Source organism: Solea senegalensis, linkage group LG20 (genome assembly GCF_019176455.1).
Source record: "Solea senegalensis isolate Sse05_10M linkage group LG20, IFAPA_SoseM_1, whole genome shotgun sequence".
NCBI classification, from domain to species: Eukaryota; Metazoa; Chordata; class Actinopteri; order Pleuronectiformes; family Soleidae; genus Solea; species Solea senegalensis.
The window spans coordinates 15,712,966-15,732,892 of NC_058039.1; the positions used below are offsets into that span (position 1 = coordinate 15,712,966).

General features: G+C 41.5%; 1 protein-coding gene across 2 annotated transcripts in view; it reads left to right on the forward strand.

The window, feature by feature from the left end:
- Nucleotides 1–19,927, forward strand: part of LOC122786292 (thrombospondin type-1 domain-containing protein 7A-like) — a 115,432-nt gene that overhangs the window by 44,683 nt on the left and 50,822 nt on the right. The window contains exon 2 of one of the 2 annotated variants that reach the window (XM_044052488.1): nt 19,144–19,895. In XM_044052488.1, the coding sequence (XP_043908423.1) occupies nt 19,144–19,895 (752 nt within the window). The remainder of the gene's footprint in view (nt 1–19,143; nt 19,896–19,927) is intronic. The other variant, XM_044052487.1, reaches the window with a different exon arrangement.

A 19,927-nucleotide genomic window follows, 5' to 3' on the forward strand; every position in this document is an offset into this window, starting at 1 on the left:
TGAGAGAGGTAAACGTGATAAATTAGATTCAAGCGAAGTCAGATGTAAATATCACACGAATCCCGTTCGCCGGAGTTGTCGATTATCAGCCGTATTATTGTGAGCATTCAAGGTTGACCCATGACTGTAGCTGTGTATGAGACTGATGATGAAATGATTTTATATTCTCCTGGTGAAGTCTGTATGATATCAGTTCAAGGTTAGATTCCACAAGATGAGCTGGAAGTGAGCGGAATATGATCATTTGCAATGTTGTAGTCGATCATCATCATCATCATACTCTTTTGTCCAGAGATGTGAACATTGTTCTTTTAGATTTACAGGTTAAAAACACACCACAGTTAATCACAATAAACACAAAAACACACACTATACAGATAATGGAGATGATTTAAATGTGAATGGTGTTCACCAGTTTAACACTGATATTGCATTTGGTAAAAAAAATACTTCCTGTAAATGTGTTTGGTTTCTGTCGCAGCTCCAATTTAGTAGTCTTCTAAAAGTTGCCTGACAGAAAACTGAATATTTTTGGAATGTATTGGGTCCGTGTATGGTTCAAGTCAAAATAGTTTGAAATGAAATGGCCTAGTAATGATTATAGACTATAATTTTGGTCTTTTTCTGTCTTAATTTGCAGCTTTTGGTGCTCACTTTTGCAATTTATGACAAATTATGAGAGGCACACTGACATAAATGGCTGCGTGAAATTTCTATAGCAGCGCTGCTCCATAATCTACTGTGTACGGTGTATCATACTGATGAATGCAAATTGAAATGTTTCATAACTAATCGATTAACGTTGTTGATTACTTTTGACGAATAATCCACAATGAAAATAATCATTGCGTGGAGCCTTAATCCAGTGTGTGATTTCCTTAAATTGACACAAATGACTTATTTAAACGGTAATTAACTTAAATCTAACACTTTTGTGTTTCTTTTTCTTCAAGTTGAAACAACACTGCATATTACACAACCTAGGCTTTACTCGTCTTTCTTTCTGGTAATATCCAAATCAGTGAGTCCCACTCATAAGGTGTATGTTCAATAAAAAAATATTTTCATCATGCCGTTTTCCTCCGCCATCCACCCTTCTTCCCATCACATCTGTATGCCTCATCCTACCTCACTCCCACTGACATTTGAGCCACCTTCCCATCGCTGCCTCCCCCGCCCCTCCCCCCCACTGACCTCACCCTTTGTTCTCCTCACCATCCCGGAGATGATCCTTTTTTTCACACGTCAGTCTCCATCCTGCGCATCCTCCCCCTTATCCCCCTGTCTTTACATTCTCTCCTAATCATTTTCACTCACTACATTTTAATATTCGACCAGTTTCATTAGAATTCCCGTAGTTGTGATCAGTTCAAGCCCTTTATTAAGCGTTTATTGAGTTCACAGGGAAGAGGCAGTGACCCCGCATTCACTGAACCCTGATATTAATATTTTAATGACCTGAACCGAGTTTGGATGATCTTCATATCAACATCAATGTATGTTAACCTGATCTGTTTTTACCCTGGTGCGTCCTCCATGTTGTATTTTTTTAACCTAAAGGTCCAGTTTGTAGAAATTAGTGACACCTAATGGTGAGACTGCAGATTGGTAAAAGAAATACTTGGAAAGGGAACTATAGCCCCTTTTCTACTAGCATGGCACGGCGCGGTTATTTTGCTTTTCCATTAGTATGGTTCCAAGTGTGCTGAGCTGATACTATTTGTGATGTAGTCAGACTGCCAGCCACTGATTGGTCAGAGAGTGTCTTCACAGGAAGAGTCATGAGCATGACGTCCGACACAAGAATCAAGCCAAACAATGCCGAACTGTAGATCAGTTAAAAAGTCCTGAAATCGTGCTTTAATCTCCAACAATTAGCGAAGGAAATGTCTAAAATCTCATCATTTAGTGACATCACTGCTGAAAACCGGCGATCCGCATCGCAACCCCCTGCCGCTGTATTTCAGTTCAGTGACTTTTTAATTAACTATTCTAATGATTCAGTTACACTGAAAACAAGTCACTCGTCACTAGTTTGTGTGTGTCATGTATAGTCATGGCAGTTTCATGATGTCGTGCTATGATGACTCTGCCCACATTGAGGATGTACTATACTGTATTGTAATGGAAAGGCAACCAAACCATTCCGAGGCAAGGTGAGGCGAGCTGGGACCATGCAGTGGAAACACGGCATACCAGAAAAGATGTTCTTCTTCTTTGAGTTTTCTCTTTAAACCACAAATGTTGACGTGTCACTGTGGCATCTTCACCGACACGGCAGAAAAACACCTTCTATTGGAAAACGCTGCACCAGAGTCGACTCTCACCGCCTTAATTTGTTCCTTTGGGGTTGAGCACTTCACATTTGACCTCCATTTCACATTGATCTACACAGAAAAGGGCGCTGTGCATGCTGTTTGAATGATGATATTAGCCTGAATGACCAGTGGGAAAAGAGCATGCAGAGCATGACATAAGGGTCAAGCCTCTGTTGGCATCTCCAGCGTTGCCAAGTAGATTCTCCTTATCAGATCATGGTGACTCTGAATGCAAAGCTGGTGGCTCCAGCCTCAGCAGAACCCCCCACACATTTCCCTCATACAACCCCATGGTTCAAACTCTCTTCTTCTGTCCATCATTTTTCCCTCTCCGGCCCCCATCCCTCCGTCCCTCCCTCCTACAGTCCATCCATCATCCTCAGGGAGTGAATTCCCCCATGTTTTCCAGCCAAATCCAATCATGTTAGCCTCTTCTCTCCCAGGTCCGGTTTGACTAATGCCTTTTTCATCTATAGGGCAAATTTTTCCGCAAAAGAGCCATCACTCCGCTCTGATGCTGTTTGTCCTCCTCCTGTCCACGTGTCTCCTCCACCTCTTCCTCCTCCCCCAGGGCTGCTGCTTCTTATTGGGAAAAAAAAGAGAGGAAAAAAAAAGATCAACTTCAGAAGCCGAGCCCTCAGGTGTCTCGATAAGGTCGGCAACCACTCAAAGCTCGATGGTTCTTCATATTTCCCTGCAGCTCTGAGGTCATCCGTCAGCACTGCAGCAGCCAATTCTTCCCTATTTTTGTCCGAACGTTATCAGCAGCAGTTTATTTTTCTGTAATCCTGCAGACTTTCAAAGTGCTGATTCCGTCAGGAGAATGTCAGTTAATTTGATGTCAGACGAGGAACGCTGACGCCTCAATGGATGTAATGGATTCTTTTATTCACAGCACTTGTTCAAATTGTGATGAGGACAGTGTCTCCCTCATCCACAGGTGCAGAGTCAAAGCCAAGAACGAGGCGAACATTGTCAACATCTGAGGATCTTGTGGGTTTGAGACTGAAGTTTGGCTAAATATTGGATACACATCTAACATTTATTACACATTTTGTGTGATCTACGTCAGTGGTTCTAAAAACTTTTCATACCAAGTAGCACCTGTGAAAATACTGCGCTCTTGAAGTGACACCATTATCCCCAATGTTCAAATACAGTGGCGTAAAAAAGGTTTTCTTTTCACAGGAGGCAGATTTATTCCCAATTAGATCATTTTCTCTCTCGTCATCCTCCTCTTCCTCACATATACTTCTCACACCAGTATAGTGGAATTAGATAAAGATGGAGCGAGAGATAAGGTGACTGTTATTATTATTGTTTAATTTATTTTTCCTTTTTTTGGTATTTGTTTCATTGCCTACGAAGCACTCCGGTCAAAATACCCTGGTATTTACAGTATATACCACGTACCACAGTTTGAGAACCTTGGACTTACTTTAAATCAATAGTGCAGATAAAGTAAAATACGCAGTACAGGTTTTTTCAGTGACTTGGAAGTTAGAACTTGAACATAATCTTGTGTACTTCATTTTTTGCCTCCCTATGGCGTGTTTCATTTAATTCAATTGAATTGAAGGTGAACATACTGTCCACTTTCATACTTTACAAGGAAACAGAATGTGCAGTGCGTTGTGGTCCTCCCGTGGATCAATACTCGCTGAAACATTTAGGAGCAGAAGGTATTTGGTGCCCCGTTTCCATCTTGTTCTTGTTTCAAGATAATGTGCTGTTGCTGCTGCTTTCCTCCCGGCAGACCACATCAGCTCTGCATATAAAAATAAACCAGTCTTTAGCACTGCCTTCATGTTGAGCTGGTATATTTTTGACTGCTTGCTGCATGAATATCAAGTAGTAACAGTAAGAAGAGTGGTGTGTGTGTGTGTGTGTGTGTGTGTGTGTTGGCTCGTGTGGCTGGGAGAGCCGAGAGTGGGTGGCAACGCGTAATTAATCCCTTTGAAAACACTTGAGATAAAATATGCTCTTATCTCTCCCCAGTCACTCTGCCATATTTCGGCAGATAACTAACATCTGTTTTCCTGCCCTAAGTAGAACACGGGGATGAATTAGTCTGTGTACTGTACACGTGTGACACTCCTCAGGTCTTGTTTGTTTCTGTACAGACAGAGACACCGGTAGCATACCGATGAGTCACGGCATGAGCCCGTAATGGCGCATACGGGTGCGCGTTAAAAGGGTCAAGTTGTGTAATGTATCAGTGGAGAGATGAGACAGGTTTTTCTTCATAGAGAGTTTATTATAGCCATAATACTGTAACCATGCATCCGGATTCAAATAAAAGTTCCAGTGTGGGACATTTAGGCTGCGTTCTGATTACCAGACGGAAGCAACTCAGAAGTCAGGTTTGTGTCCGTGGAGTCAGAGCGCTCGACTCTATCGCTAAATCTCACCCACAGACTGGTTGGGGAAAGCGTCTGGTTCTGAATTTCCTCTGTGGGGGATCAATGAAAGTACTTTTTTATCGATATCTTCCACCTCAAATCATGTGTTGTCAGTATTGTGATGTTTTCGGTACACGTTGCAACTTAAGAAACAGGTTTTGAGATTGGAGTGAAGGAGTAGGGAGTGAAAATTACAGGTAGCTGTGCTGAAATGTAGGAAATAAAGGTAAAAAAAAGAAGTTGTCAGAAAATGTATATACTGATCAAGGTTATAATAGTTTTGGAAAGGCTTAGTTTTAGTTTAGTTTTTATTAGTTTTAGTGTTTTTTTTTTTGTGATATGGATATTTGCCAGGTGCAAGACGCAAAAAGGTCATAGAAACCCAATAAAAGATGCCATTTTAAAAAATGTATTAAGGACAAAATGAACAACAATCCCTGAACCCAAAATAAGCACATTTTGGCAACAATTTTAGTTGGTTTTGTAAACACACAATTCAGTTTCTGGTAGGTACTCTACTTTTTATTTTTATTTTATTAACATTTCGCCAACTACAATAACCTTGACTTATACCATAGTAATTGTGAAAAAGCATTTTTTTCCCCCAATATCTCTGTTGGATTTTAGACGTTGCAATGCCCCTGACTCTACTTTCATCATGTACTATGTAGGAGTATATCACCTACATCCTCAGTTGATCAGATCATGTGATTTTACCCCTTTAAGATAATGGCCTATGTGAAGTGTGTGACTTAAGCAGTGAAGGTTTTTGTGTTTCCTGAACACAAAACTTGAAAAAATGAGTTAGGCGATGGTGTGACCATATTAATTTACTTTCAATCAAGCACTGTATGATTGTTTGATGCCCAAACCCGACATACCAGATGTATCAACTCCATGGCCTCACACCACAAACTTCCTCTTCCATCTTTCACTTTGGTTAAATACAGTAGGAATAGTGGTGGTGAGAAGTTCTCCACAACAGAAAGAAGGATGTCTTTATTTCTCCCCAGGGGGCAAATCAAGGCTCATAGAGCAGCTGTCAGCAAACACAAAACAGTCTAAATAAAAATTAGAATAAGAGTAACACACAGGCAGTATTTAAGGTGCAAAGGTTTGAGGTATAACATGATGCCGCTGTGTCCTAGCTGCACAAGCGCTACTCTAAAGGTCAGTCACCATGGTGACCCTTTATTGCATACACGAGTAAGCATAGCTCACAGGTATATTCCGGCCCTGTGCCAAGGCCCCCTCCCCTCTGCGTCGTAATCGCCCACGTGAGATTCGCTTTTAACACGTGCGATGTGTCGCATTGTGACATTATACCGCATGACTTTTTAATGAGACACTGGTCATGACACAGTATCGTTTACCGGTAATGCTCCTCCAGGGTCTTTCTCTTCAAATGCTTCCTCCACACGACAGCGTGGATGAGGTCACCTCTTACCAGCAAGTCACCAAAAAAAGCTTTTAGCATCCAAGGACACGTTGATAATGTACCTGTGTTTATAGGAAATCATGGGAAACCCTCATTTGAGCTCCAGTGTATAGAAATATCTCATCTTACAAGCATGGGGAAACACATTTCTCAACATCTATTCAAACATTTAAATAATAATAATAATAATAACGATAATAATAAATGCTACATTTTCTACCTTCTCCTGGCTTTAAAGTGTGTGCAAACCTAATTATCTCTGTAGAAGAAGTTCTCCCTCCCGCCCTCCTTCCTCTTCAGTTTTATTATTATTATTATTCATTTTTACCTGTGACATTTCCAAAGGTCAGCGAAAGCTTAAGAAAAAATATAACCTCGGCAAGAAAAGGTGGAAATTAACGCATTAGCTTTTTTTTACTTCAGAGAGCTTGACACACTCAAACCACAGGTCTTGTTCAAATATGTTTGCAGTGAGTTTGTAATGAAATATAGACGCTATTAATACCTATATATAAAAATCAAACACTAAAATATCAATATTTATAGTTGCGTGTGCTGTTAGTCATCAAAAAAGACAGAGTTTTTTTTAATAAAAATGGCAAAAGTAATTGTCTTTTTAACACGTTTTTCATTAACTCGCAGCACAATAAATGTATTCACAGACAAAAAAAAACTGTACATTGTATTTGATCAGTACCAACCATATTTTTTGATTAAGCAGTGTCTGTTTTTGAAATCCTTCTTGGTCCCGACGATAATTTAATACAAGACCGCAATCTGATGCTTTTGCGTCCCTCTGTTGCTTCGCTCGGCTAGTTTCATGCGCGGGGAAAACAAGCTGCATTATTGTCCAATTATTGGCAACTAATACATGTTTTTTTTTTAAAAACGTGTGCTCAGAAAGTAAAAAGGCCAATTTTCTCTGATATACATGTATCTGTGGGGTTGAAGGACATTTATTTATGGAAATCATGCTAAATGTTCATCATTTCCTCTGTGTTAAGGATTTTTGATGTAAATTGCAGAAATTGGCTGCTGTAATTGCCTGCCCATGACACGTGTTGTGCCTCCGCTGCTGACGATGCAGATTACAGAAATGTCTTTTGGGAATATCATTTGACATCAACTGGCACAAAAAACACAGTTACAGGTGATGCTGATGAGAATGTCATTGGTCTATTTGGCATTTGGAAAGACAGTTACCTAAATACGTATGGTAAATGTATATAATTGTTATACTATGGACTATTACTGTGAACAGAGCGCATTTATTCCCAGCCTGGAAGAAAAAAAATTACATTTTAGATAAAATTGTGGTTTTGGCAGATGCTTTCACAGATATCATGTCATCAACACATATTTCACAAATACTTGGAGCTAAATTCTCCTCAGTTTGAGGCCGAGGAGGGCTTTGGTAGCGTGAGCGAGCAGTCCATACAGTTTGTGCCCAGATTCAGGAGCATATGTTTGTGGATTACTGAGGACATGACGACGTGTGTGAGAAGATGTTGCGATGGCTTAATCTAAAACCATTATCCATTAACCATTTTCTCTAACTTTAACCAGCTGCTTTTTGTGCCTCAACCTAATACTCACGGTGCCAAAAACGAACCAGGTGGTTAAACCAGGAAGTGGTTGTCATCAAAAAACCACAAGCCCATAAAACACTCACTAAAGAAAGTCTGTCGACGTGTAACTGATCCTGTGGTTTGTAGAACAATGGCAGCATACAGTATGTTCCACTCTGTGTTGAGCACTGTGTCATTAAAGTCTTTTAATATAAATGACTGTGACTGTGATTGAAGTCTGAAGCAGAGCGGTGGGTGGACTGTGGTTGACCTAACAACACAGTTTCCTCAGAACAGCAACATTAGCGTAGCTAAGAATAGATGGACAGTGTTTTGGTCTTTGTGTGACAATGTGAATCACATTGTGGAAGTCGCCAAGAGGAAAAGGAATTGGGGTTGTAATTGGAAGATTGCTGGTTCAAATCCCAGTGTGAGTCAAGGGCTTTGGGTGCCCCTGAGCAAGGCGCTCAATGCGGTTGTCTTAAGACGCACTTCTTCTCCGTGCCCTTTGACATGGTGCGAGATGTTGTGATTTTCACTTATTTATTTTTTTTTAAAATACATTTTTTACTTGTTTATTTTTGCCTGTGTTTGATGTCATTTTGATAAAAGAAAAAGATAATATAAATAAAGTGATTGGATTGGGGGCCACACGGTTGGTGTAAACTCTTGCCTTTGCAGCAAGAATACCCGGAACAAGGGCCTTTCTGCATGGACCATGCGTCGTGGGTTTTCTCCGGGTTCTCCGGTTTCCTCCCACAGTCCAAAAAACATGCAGATTTAGGGATTTGGTGAATTGGACACTCTAAATTGACCATGGTGAGAGTGAATGGTTGTTTGACGGGCGAACTGTCCAAGGTGTACCCCGCCTATCAACATGTGTCAGCTGAGGTGGGTGAGACAGCACCCCACGTCAAGTGGTAGAAAATGGACGGATAAAGAGATGGCTGCTAGTCGTAATCTCGCCTTGAAATTGGGACTTGGGCAAAAATAAATAAATGAGTAAATGTCACCACCCTCTGTTAAAATTAGCTTCAGGTCTCCAATACAATAATCCAAAGCCAAAGGCTGCATTCACTGTGTACCGCCGTAGTGGAGTTGTTTTCCACGCAGCAGCACGACACCCCAAATGAGCCGTGTAATGTTCCTCTGTGAAAGCAGAGCGTCTCCGCCGCTCTGACAAGCCTTATGAAAGATGCATGAACGCCACTTTGTCTGAGCCTCCGGTGATCCTACATACCTTTATCTAATAAAGCAGTCGCGTTGTTATTCTCACTATATGCTCTTAGGTTACGTACCAAACGCTACGCATTGTTTTGTCTTATTAGTGTAGGCTGTGGTTTTTGTTGTTGCCGTAATGCTTCGTAGACTTTCAATTTTCACTTCAGCTTTTATTTGCTTTGCACTAAATCATAATTTACATTATCTCAAGGCACTTTGCAGAGTAGGTGTTTAGTATTCAGTAAACCAAACACAGTAAGGAAACAGATGTTGACAGTGGGGAGAAAAGAAAAAGTCACTTTAACAAGAATACTCTCTCTAATACATGGACTTTGAGTTAGTGGGTGGGATTATTCCTGCGGAGAGACATTTGGAAAGGAGAGGTGGTGGTTATGAGGAACACAAAGTTATCCTTCTTCTACTACTTCATACAGTAGTTCAATGAAATACTCGGGGCGGCGTTAAGTGTTGGCGAACTCAGAAATGTTCAACTTGAAGATCAGCACCATCCAAATGGAGCTCTTAGGAGCACGTTACCATAAATTACCCAACATTAACAACTATTGCTCTGATGTCATCTATATACTGACATAAAATCTTCAAAACCGTGAGCAACAGCCACGATTTTAGAAATGATGGAGGCGTTTGCTTGCCGGAACATCTGGGTCAAACAACGAGCAGGCTCGTTAAGCTGAGGTTTAATTACCGCGTCCTTAAAGGCCTGTGGTGCAAAGCCCGTTAATAAAGATAAATTAATTAGATCTTGATGTGCAAGTGATGTATGGAGGACGATACCTTTGAGATCTGTGGGAGAGGAGCGGCCTAAATAAAGATCAGGTGTTTGGGTTTTTTCGTCTGAACCAGTCACGGGAAGGAGGAGACGAGTTTTTCTAATCTTATTTATGAAGGAGCATCATCACTGCTCAGTGCTCACAGTTAAAGGGATAGACAGCTCAGTGAAGCTGTGATTCAATGGAGCCGAAGAGGAACCTGTTATTATTTCCTTCTTTTACAAATGAACAATATCTGCATTATGGAAGGTTTCCGTGTGTATTATCAGACCACTATCAAAAAGCACAGAACAGGGCAATTGGGTGTAAATTGACGACTGAAAGAGTCGACTGGATAATAGAGCTATAATAAGAGCATGAAATGAAAGTGTCGCACAGTGTCGGGCGACAGATATCGCTAGCGCTGGCCGATGGCATATAAATCAGATTTTAGGAGCTGCAGGAGGACAAACGATAACTCGTGCTTGTGAGCGTGTAAAGGCAGATTTATGCTACAGATTTGTAGGCGCAATGTGATTGGTAGTCTTCATGTTTCATCTTCACCTGTTGGACCAAAACATCTTCTCTCTGTTGGTTTACTGCCACTGCTTTGGAATAGATTTTGAATTTACTTTTACTCACAGGACAGCACATGGTTGGTGTAGTGCTTAGCACCTGGGTTGCGGTCGGAACAAGGGCCTTTCTGCGTGGAGTTTGCATGTTCTGTGGGTTCTTCGGCTTCCTCCCACAGTCCAAAAACATGCAATATGGGGTTTAGGCAAATTGGACACTCTAAATTGACCTTAGGTGTGAGAGTGGATAGTTGTTTGTCTCTATATGTGGCCCTGTGATAGAGTTTGTTATCTGGCCAGGTTGTGACTCCGCCTATCGCACTGCACTGCGACCCTCATGTGGAGGATAAAGCGGTAGAAAATGGATGGATGGACAACAGAAAGTGGTCAATTATATCACCGACTAAAGTATTAGTCACTTCTTCATGTATGTGTGTTTTTGGCAGCAGTTCTATTCATACTAAAGTGAAGGTCCATGTGCATACTTGAGCTCATATTTTGTTCCAGGAAAGGGCTTTTTAAAGCCAGGAAATCACCTTTATATGTATGTTCTTGTGTTTTTGAGTGCTTGTACATTATGTGGTTACTGGTGGATCTACTTGCATAAATTCAGGAGCTCAGCCAAGGTCTTCTTCGTTGTCTCTGTTGACCAAAACAATAGCGCGTTAACCGACTGGACTGGAAAGCCTTACGACAGCGCTCACCAAAGTGCACACAGAATCCATGCAGTCTGCCATGGAAATGGGTGAAATTTAGCAGACCTGTAGAATCTGGAAAGTATCACCAAAGCCTAACATCATACAATATACTACAACATAAACTGGCAAATTGTGGACATTTGCCCATAGGATTATCTCATCTGAAAGAGTGTTGGTCTGTGGTTTAGTTGCGTCAAATGTGAGTGTAGAACATGGCTTTTACATGACAGTTTGGATATAAAATAGCTTTTGCTTCTGTCATAGCTGCAGTGTTATCTTTAATAAGTCCTCTTTTCTTGATTTTGTTTGTCCAAAGAGGTGAATACAGGACAACACCATGAGCCTTAAAAATCCAGTCATGTTGTGCAGCTGTGTTTTGAAGACCGATCAGAGACACATCTGCTTTCATGCCGTATACCTTCCACCAGGGCTGTTAATGACCTTCGGTGACCTCATGGCAAACACAGACGTGTCTGCTGTCATTTCCACGCACGGCTCTTCTTTTGATGATGTTGTCTGCACATCACAGACCACAGGCTGTCAACCAGCGTTGAAACACAGCTCACCCTGACATCAAACGGGCACCGTGGCGATGATGACGAGCAGCAGACGTGTGAAACATGGTTTCCCCACAGGCGATATGGCCATGTTTACAGAATTATTTTCTGTTTCCTCCAGAATATCTCCTAACCTCCTAACCTCTAACTTGTCTCCCTTACCTCACCTGTGTGCACTCACACTGTGCTCCTTTCCGCCAAAGATCTCCCACCTGGAAGCGGCATTAGCAGTTGAGAAGCTCCTTGTATCTATATTTATGCTTCCTCCCAGTCTTCACCTATAAACACTTTTACATGTGTCATTGAGAAGTTTTCTTTGGTAAATCAGACCACGGTTATTCCCCCCAGCCTTAACCAAAGATTATGATATAAATCACTTTAGTGGATTAACGTCAGATCTTTTGAGAGAGCCTGCATATTATATCACCTGATAAAATCTCTCTGAAAATGTTATCATAAGTATAAACGGACAGCAAACTGCCTCCGAACCGCAGGCAGCTGAGAGGCATCGTCTCACAATAACTTCAGTCTAAAACGAGAGCAGCTTTAACTTGGATGTGAAGTGAAACACAGCAAGTTCTGAAGCGCTCTTGAATATTACATGGGAGTTTATCGCTTTTTCTTGCCACGGACCGAGAATACAAGGGAAGAAATCAAACTCTTGGCGTGTCAGTGATCATTAAACCGACGTGTAAATAATTTAGCATTTACCAGTAACCCGTGACAAAGACTGAGATCAACACTTCCATTTATTCCATCGCTGTCTAACCTGTTGTGTCGCACACTGTGCACCTGATGGAATGATGAGGGGAAAAAGGGAAAGATGATGAAACCGTGAGAACGAGAGTGCAATAACGGCTTGGCCAGGGGTGATAGAGTGAATGCATGCGAGTTGTAGAGAGACAGAACAACGGTAAATAACACAGACCGAGAAGATGCAGAGGGGCGATGAGCGAGTTTGTGTACAGTGGATTCTCTTTCCCATGAGCCTGCGGGGGCCTGACAGTTTTAATACTGTGAAAGCGCCCAGAAAGGATTGTGTTTCACACTCATGCTGCCTGACACCATTTACTGTGGGTTTGGTGAAGTCACTATTAAAGATCTGCTGCAGAGATTGTGCGGAGATTGTGTAATGACCCAGTTTAGTAAGTTTATTCAGCATGAGGACATTACTGGCATATGAAGCACTGCTTAGTGTGGTTGTTTTTTGATGCTAGCAGAGAGTTGGTGCTGACTTTGCTGTGTGCACACACAGTGCACCAAACTGAGACTCTGAGGCTCACACAAAAAGGCTCCTCTACTATATCTTCAGAATAGGTTCACTGCTTTATCTGTTTGTTAGTCTCTTGCACCATCATGGAAATTAGCGATTTTACAGCATGGCACATCAACTGGTGCCTCCGTCAGTAACTTAACATCCTTTGTTAAGATGTACCCACGACATAAATGTGGACCAAATGAGGCAGTAGTAAATCAGAAGCTTCCGTGTCCATCCATGCAAACTAAAAACACTGGTTTTCTTTATTGGCTTTTCCACGTTACCAAATATTCTTATGGTCACAAATTAATCCCCATTTCAGGAGATCGGTTAATGGAATGGAAACAGGTGAAACTAGTTAGAGATTAGAGTTTGTTTATCATAGAAAATCATGCTTTTTGCCTCATAACATGATGCTAATGATGAATGTGATCCACAAACAGGTGAGTGGGTCATGGAGGGCTCTGTTGTAAGTAAATGAAGTCAGAGAAATTCCTGACCTTTTCACGATCTCTTTATCGTAGACATGTGTCCTTGATAAAAATCTGTATGAATACAGAGTGGCTTCCCTGCTGCTGGCGCGTATTTTTCCTCATCTGTCTGTCCTAAAGCCACTGATGGGATGCACAGCTCATACTGGTTTCCATTATCCTTGCAAATGCCAACCCCAATCTTCTGTTTTGGCACCTGAGGCAAAGTGGGAGGGGAAAGCACGCAGGTGGGAGGTGTTGAGGGGTTTGTTGGTAGGTGGTGTCTGTAAAGCACAATCCCACCTCCTGGGGAAGTTGGATCACGCAGATTGACATTTTCCTTGGCTTGCGAGCAACACAGGAGATAAGCCTGAAACAACAGCCACAAAGAATAATAAAAGTATCCTTTACTTGATTGGTTTGCATTAAATGCTAAACAGATAAAAAAAAAAAATACTTAAACCTTTAATTTAAAGCTGAAATCATTTACCACAGGGAACCAACCTGAGACACGGACACACTGGAAACCATTCGTCGCCAATTAACAAGAGGCTCACCTAATAAAATCAGCACCTGCTTCTTAAGAATATGTTTGCCACTTCATCTCACCGTTAGGCAGCCTTTTCCAGCTGGAAACTGAAGTGTTTAAGCCACTCGCTCACTCACGAACTCCCAGGAAAATACAGGAGCAGCTGGTCTACTGCTGCCTCATTTATCCAGTTTGTGCCATTTAGGTATATCTGAAAAGAAGGATTTCAAACAAAAAAATACCCCACACATGTGAACGTACTCATGGAGGCAGCTGTGGTTCAGCAACTCCTTCGTGCTGTGAAGTAAAATCACAGATTTTCTGTATGGATTTTGGTCAGTGGGTAATGTGGTACACGGTGCAGCAGTGGTCTCAGCAGAGAGCTGCCGTGGAGAGGAGGAGAGTAATAAATGTAGTGACGGATGCAAACGGTGGAGTGGAGCAGACATATTTTAAGCTGTAGCTTGTCCAAACTCTTCCCGTCTTTATTTTTTTCTCACTGGTGAAATTATAATTGTCCATCACTGTACACTACAGTGACAGTTCAGCCACTTAAGAAACGGCTCCTCTGATCAAATCTGCTTTGCTTTGCTGCTTCTTTTCACTGCGAGACAACCTTTTCTGAGGGGAAAAATTAAATTAGTGTCACTTTGTAAAACCAGTGGAGCGGTAACGCAATGTCGAGTGTTTTGCTGTGTGTTTTCTAAAGTTAGAAAATTAATTCGTCTTGGTTCAGGAGAGCTTACTGGACAATTTGGCGTGTTCAACGGTGCTAACGTAGACCAAGATCCAGAATCAAGACCAGTTTGTGTTATTACTCAGTATCTTTTTGTATCCTAATAATATGCTGTCTTTCATCATTTCTGCCTGCAAACTAAGTTTTTGTAAACCGCCAACTCCTTGCACCAAAAACCCTTAGAGAAAATGTGCTGTGATTTTACATCACAGCACAAAGGAGTTGTGATCCAACTTCGAATGTGTATTATTTTGAGACCTTTTATTCAGATTTACTCAAAAGACACACACTTATCAAGTGAGGCAGCAGTAAAGTAGCAGCTTCTGTGTCCCTGCAAGCTAAAAACACTGATTTTCTGCATGGACTTTGGTGCAGAAGAGTGAACAGTTTCCAACTGAACAAGGCAGTCTAGCAGAAAGGTACAAAAAGAACACTGATGTTGCTTTGGTGTCTTATAAATAATCTTAATATGCTATTTTTAAGGGTCAAAAAGTACTTTTTTTTGGTACAGCATATATTGATATTGGTGACTACAGATGAGTTATATTATTTCTTGCATTTGATGACACTGGCCATGCAAATAAATCAGTTGTGGTCTTGATTGGTCCTTATTTTGGAATCCAGAGTCTTCTGTGTCCGAAGCCCCTGTTCTTCAAGTGATACTGTAACTTTTTTACAGTAACGGGTATGTATGTTACATTAGATTACATTGTGGAGAAGTATAATTTTAAACCACTGACTAAACCCCGCCATGTGTTCATTTGGTTCAGGGACTGAAAGAATAAAGTAGTAAATGGCCTTTTCCAAAAGAGAAAAACATGCTGTGACAGTAAATTTGCAGCAGTGTTAAAAATGTCCTATTTATGGCAATGCATGTTGGCATATGTTAAACCTTCATTCAGGTGCACAGCCTTCATTCAGGATTCACCCAGTTTTACTCAGAGTTGGGTGAGCACTATACCCCCCACATCTTACGTGACCCACTTTTCCTTTTTAAATCACCTGGAACATGATGACCCAGAAACAACTGGTGCCAATGTGACGAAATCAGTGTCATATTTGAATTATTAAAGAATGAAGAAAGTTTGTTGGCATTGTAGAATTGAGCCCCCTGAGAAATAGGATGTTGTGCAAACACACAACAGTGTTGTTTGCACAATGTTCTTGATAAAAGTGTTTCTGCTAATATACAATATTCATACAATATACTGCATGAGAGGGCTTCGTGGGATATGGCCTAAATGGTTATTTTGATAAAAGTGTTCAGATGAGTCTATAATTATTGGAATAAATGTAAGGTAAAAAAAAGAATGTTTAAAAACAGGGTAGCTGGGAAAATTGTTGATTTCTTTTTAGTTTTATCCACAGGTTATTAAACTACTTTCATTTTGGGATTGCTCCTCCTTGTTCTGAGCTCCTTTCATCAGATGAACACAGACAGAAACCCTTTTTTTTCATTCACAACAGATGACCTCAGGCAATCTCTCAATCTTTCTCTGGGTTTCTCTGTTGCTGATGCTTTATTGCGTTAAAATCTGTTTTCTTATATATGAAGTATATATAATATATATATATCTATATATATAGATATATATGAGTATATGAAGTTATTTGGCAGTGCTGTACCTGTACGCAGAGTAGGTGTAGTAAAACAGCCAAATTGATTTACATTTTGCTGAAATATTATTATGGAATTAATGATTAATAACATCAAACATTTCAAAAATAGTCTGGACTTGTGTTCCCACCAATGTGAATCCAAACATACGCCAATCAAACACATTCCTACTGGTAAAAAAAATCTCATTTAAAAGTGGGTTTGAATTAAAAAAATCCTTTGTTTTGCATTCCTGATGGTCAAGAATAACAAGTAGGGCCAGTGGGAATGTTTTTAATTAGGGTCAAATTACTCTGCAATGCATGCATGTTTTTATCGACTCGTGCTCTGATTAAGTACAAAAGACCCGAGGTAAACACGTTTATTTTCTCTTTGTCTTCATCATTTTCGGCAACTGATGCAAATTCCTACTCAGTTTCCAGTGCAATAAAATCACATTCATCATTTGGCTGTTAGCATGAATGTTTGTCGCGAACATTACTTTTTCACAACCAGCGACTTAAGATGCAACAGTGAGGTGAGGAAGCACTCACTTAGCACTCAGACCAATATGGACCATAGCAAGAGAAATGCTGTTTATTGCCCTTTTCCTTGTCCACACCTGCTAATGTCAGTGTGAAAGACGGCCATAATGTATTAAGCTGGAGTCGTTCGACTGTGCAAACCCATGTAATATCTGTCTCTCCATGGCGTCACGGTGATGTTACTGATGGAGGCAGGGTGTGGTTCGATGTGTGTCATGCCTCCTGGAGTTTTAGCCCAGTTGGCGCCGCGCCGTCGATGTCTCTTTCTCTCCTCTCAGTGGGCAGGAGGTGATGTAGGCCAGCGTGAGTGCAACCCCCAACCTCCTCCTCCTTTAGCTCCTTCACTCTCGTACTCTCACCCTGCAGATAACCGTGTCATTCGCTGGCATGTTCATAAATTATGGTGAACACCTGCGTGGAGCAGAGACAACACTGCCTGCCCACGAATTAATCATTTTTATGGCTGTAAAGCCTACTTGTCTCTTTAGAGAGCTGGATATGAATGTGGAATCCTCAGTACAGATGGCTACTTAGCTTTGTAGCGAGACCTTTTTTTGTGCTTTTTGTCCTTTTGTACACAGGTAAACTGTGGGTTAGATTTCCAAAATGGCATGTTTTGGGAAACGCTTGGTAGGGTGAACATTTTCACAGGTAAAACTGAGTTTTTACTTTGTTTGTTTACATGAGGCGTATCATTGCTTAGATGTAGCTAAATTTGGTGTGAAGAAGAGTCCAGTTAGCAATGCTAACACTTATGTTTTTTTTTTTGTTTTGTTTTTTAAATTGAATCACTAGAATTATGACTAGTCATAATGACGTTGTAGATGTCTGAAACTGGAATTAGAGATATCTACAGTTCAGTTGCTAATATCCGCAACTGAATTGCACATATTTGAAACTGTGGTTCTGTCTAGTAAGAATGACGCTACAGAATGTCTCTTACCGCTTGCCATAAATAGTCGTGCCAAGGCTAACGTTGCTAAATGGCTATTAGAAGAAGTAGCGTCGTACGTTTTGTCTATTTCTCCTCAAGGCTTTAAAGTTATGATTTCATTGCCACCTGTTGACTTGACATGCTTTTGTTGTGTTTTCATGTGGATAAAGACATTTTTGACAACTAAGAGTGTATGGACAGGATTTGGCGTTTTTTCAACCAGAGAAGAAAAACCTTTTAAGTTTAAAAAATATACCCGTGTGGACTAGGAGCCACTTCTGTGACTATACAGCTGTCTCTTGTGTCTGCAGCAGTTTACTGCCATTGATCTGGTATTGATCCAGAATGTCCTCCTACAGCTGTATGCTAATGCCGTTAGCTTTTCCTGTTGACATTTTCATTGCTGTACCTCGGCTCTATTGAGTGAAACCATAAAACAGTGTTTAATCGAGCCTCTGACTTGTGGTAGACATTAAGAGGTATTTTTTCCTGCTCCATGGATAATCTCGCTAAGTGACACAGTCGATGCATTCATTCATTGTAATGCAATGGAGGTCTGTGTCCATGTCTCCAGATGATGGACCGTCCCTCTTTAGCTCTCTACAACACACAGCAGAGCAGCTCAGAGTTACTACCGCTTTTAATGCTTAATTAATCAGGATTAATGCGTTAACACCGAGAGGTCTAAATAATATATGAAACCATTCCTTTAAAATTAAAGTTTTACATTTTTATTTTCCAGTTAAATTCAGCAGTTTCCCATATCTCACCCTGCAGAGGTTCCCAGGATTATATCACCATGCAGGTTTAATAATTATTTCCTCACGTCAGCTCATTTTTCTCCTGCTTATGAGCTCCTAGAGTCCCCGGTCTTTCTGCCTCTGCTGCTCTGCTAACACGGGTTTTGTGCTGGAAGCTGATGTTTGCTTAGACCTTTAATTGCATTCTCATAAATCCAGCGGAAGTGCAGTCGCTACTGACATGGAGTGATTTAGGAGTGTTTATTTGTCGAGACATTATTATTGCACTCGGAAGCACTTACGTACTCCTCGTGGAGAGGAAGTAGATTTCTTTGACGGCGCTGTGCTTTGAAACGGTTTGTGCGAGGCTGACCATTAAATGTCAACTGTTTGAGAATATACTTTTCATGTTTATCTCTTCTTTATGAACCTCCTGTCAGAAAAAAAAACATATGCATTTTCAAGATAAACTAGTTCAGTGTGACGCAGGCTTCCATTGAGTCACATTCAACACATTTTACAAAGTTACCAGATGTCTCTGGACTTTTACTTGAAAAACTGTCTTCCTAAGTCTTCAGCTGAAGAACCTTGAACTGTTAAAAGGCCTCTTTCAGATGTAATACACTTATGACAATGTGATTTGTACTGTGCAGTTGTTTCAAGTGCAAAAAGACTAATTCTGTCATATCCTGTAATTCAGTCCTTTATAATAAGGGGCATTTCTCTTGTAATTTCTTCTCAGTCTTGCATTGTTCTTTACTTGACCACTCTGTTGTCTTTCTCTTCACAGGTCCATGGGGTCGTTGTATGGGGAATGAGTGTGGCCCTGGAGGCAGCCAGAGCAGGGCGGTATGGTGCGCACATTCTGAAGGCTGGACTACCCTGCACACCAACTGCAATCAGACGGAACGTCCAGAAAACCAGCAGAGCTGCTTCAGAGTGTGCGACTGGCACAAGGATCTGTACGACTGGCAGCTGGGAGCCTGGAACCAGTGTGTCCCAGTGTCGATGCGCAGTGCTGGAGTGCAGCGCCCCGCTGTGTGCACCCGCGGGGACGAGGGGATCCAGACCCGTGAGGTGGGCTGTGTCCAGAAAGCAAACGGTGAGCCCGCAGAGGACGCAATCTGCGAGTACTTTGAGCCTAAACCTCGCCTGGAGCAGGCCTGTCTCATACCCTGTCCTCGGGACTGTGTAGTGTCAGAATTCAGCCTGTGGACTTCCTGTTCAAAAACCTGTGGTATGGGCTTACAGAACCGGATCCGTTTCATTCTGGCTCCGCCACTGTTTGGCGGGGCAGCGTGCCCGAACCTCACTGAATTTCAGACATGTCAACTTGGTCTATGTGAGGGAGAGGAGGGCCTATACAGCCTCAGGGTTGGACCTTGGGGGCCCTGCTCAGTTCCACTGCCGAGGCAAGCTAGACAAGCTAGCAGACCGACCAGAGATAGTGACAAACCACCCAGAGAAAGTGACAAACCACCCAGAGAAAGTGACAAACCAGCCAGAGAAAGTGACAAACCACCCAGAGAAAGTGAGACACCAGCCAGAGAAAGTGAGACACCAGCCAGAGAAAG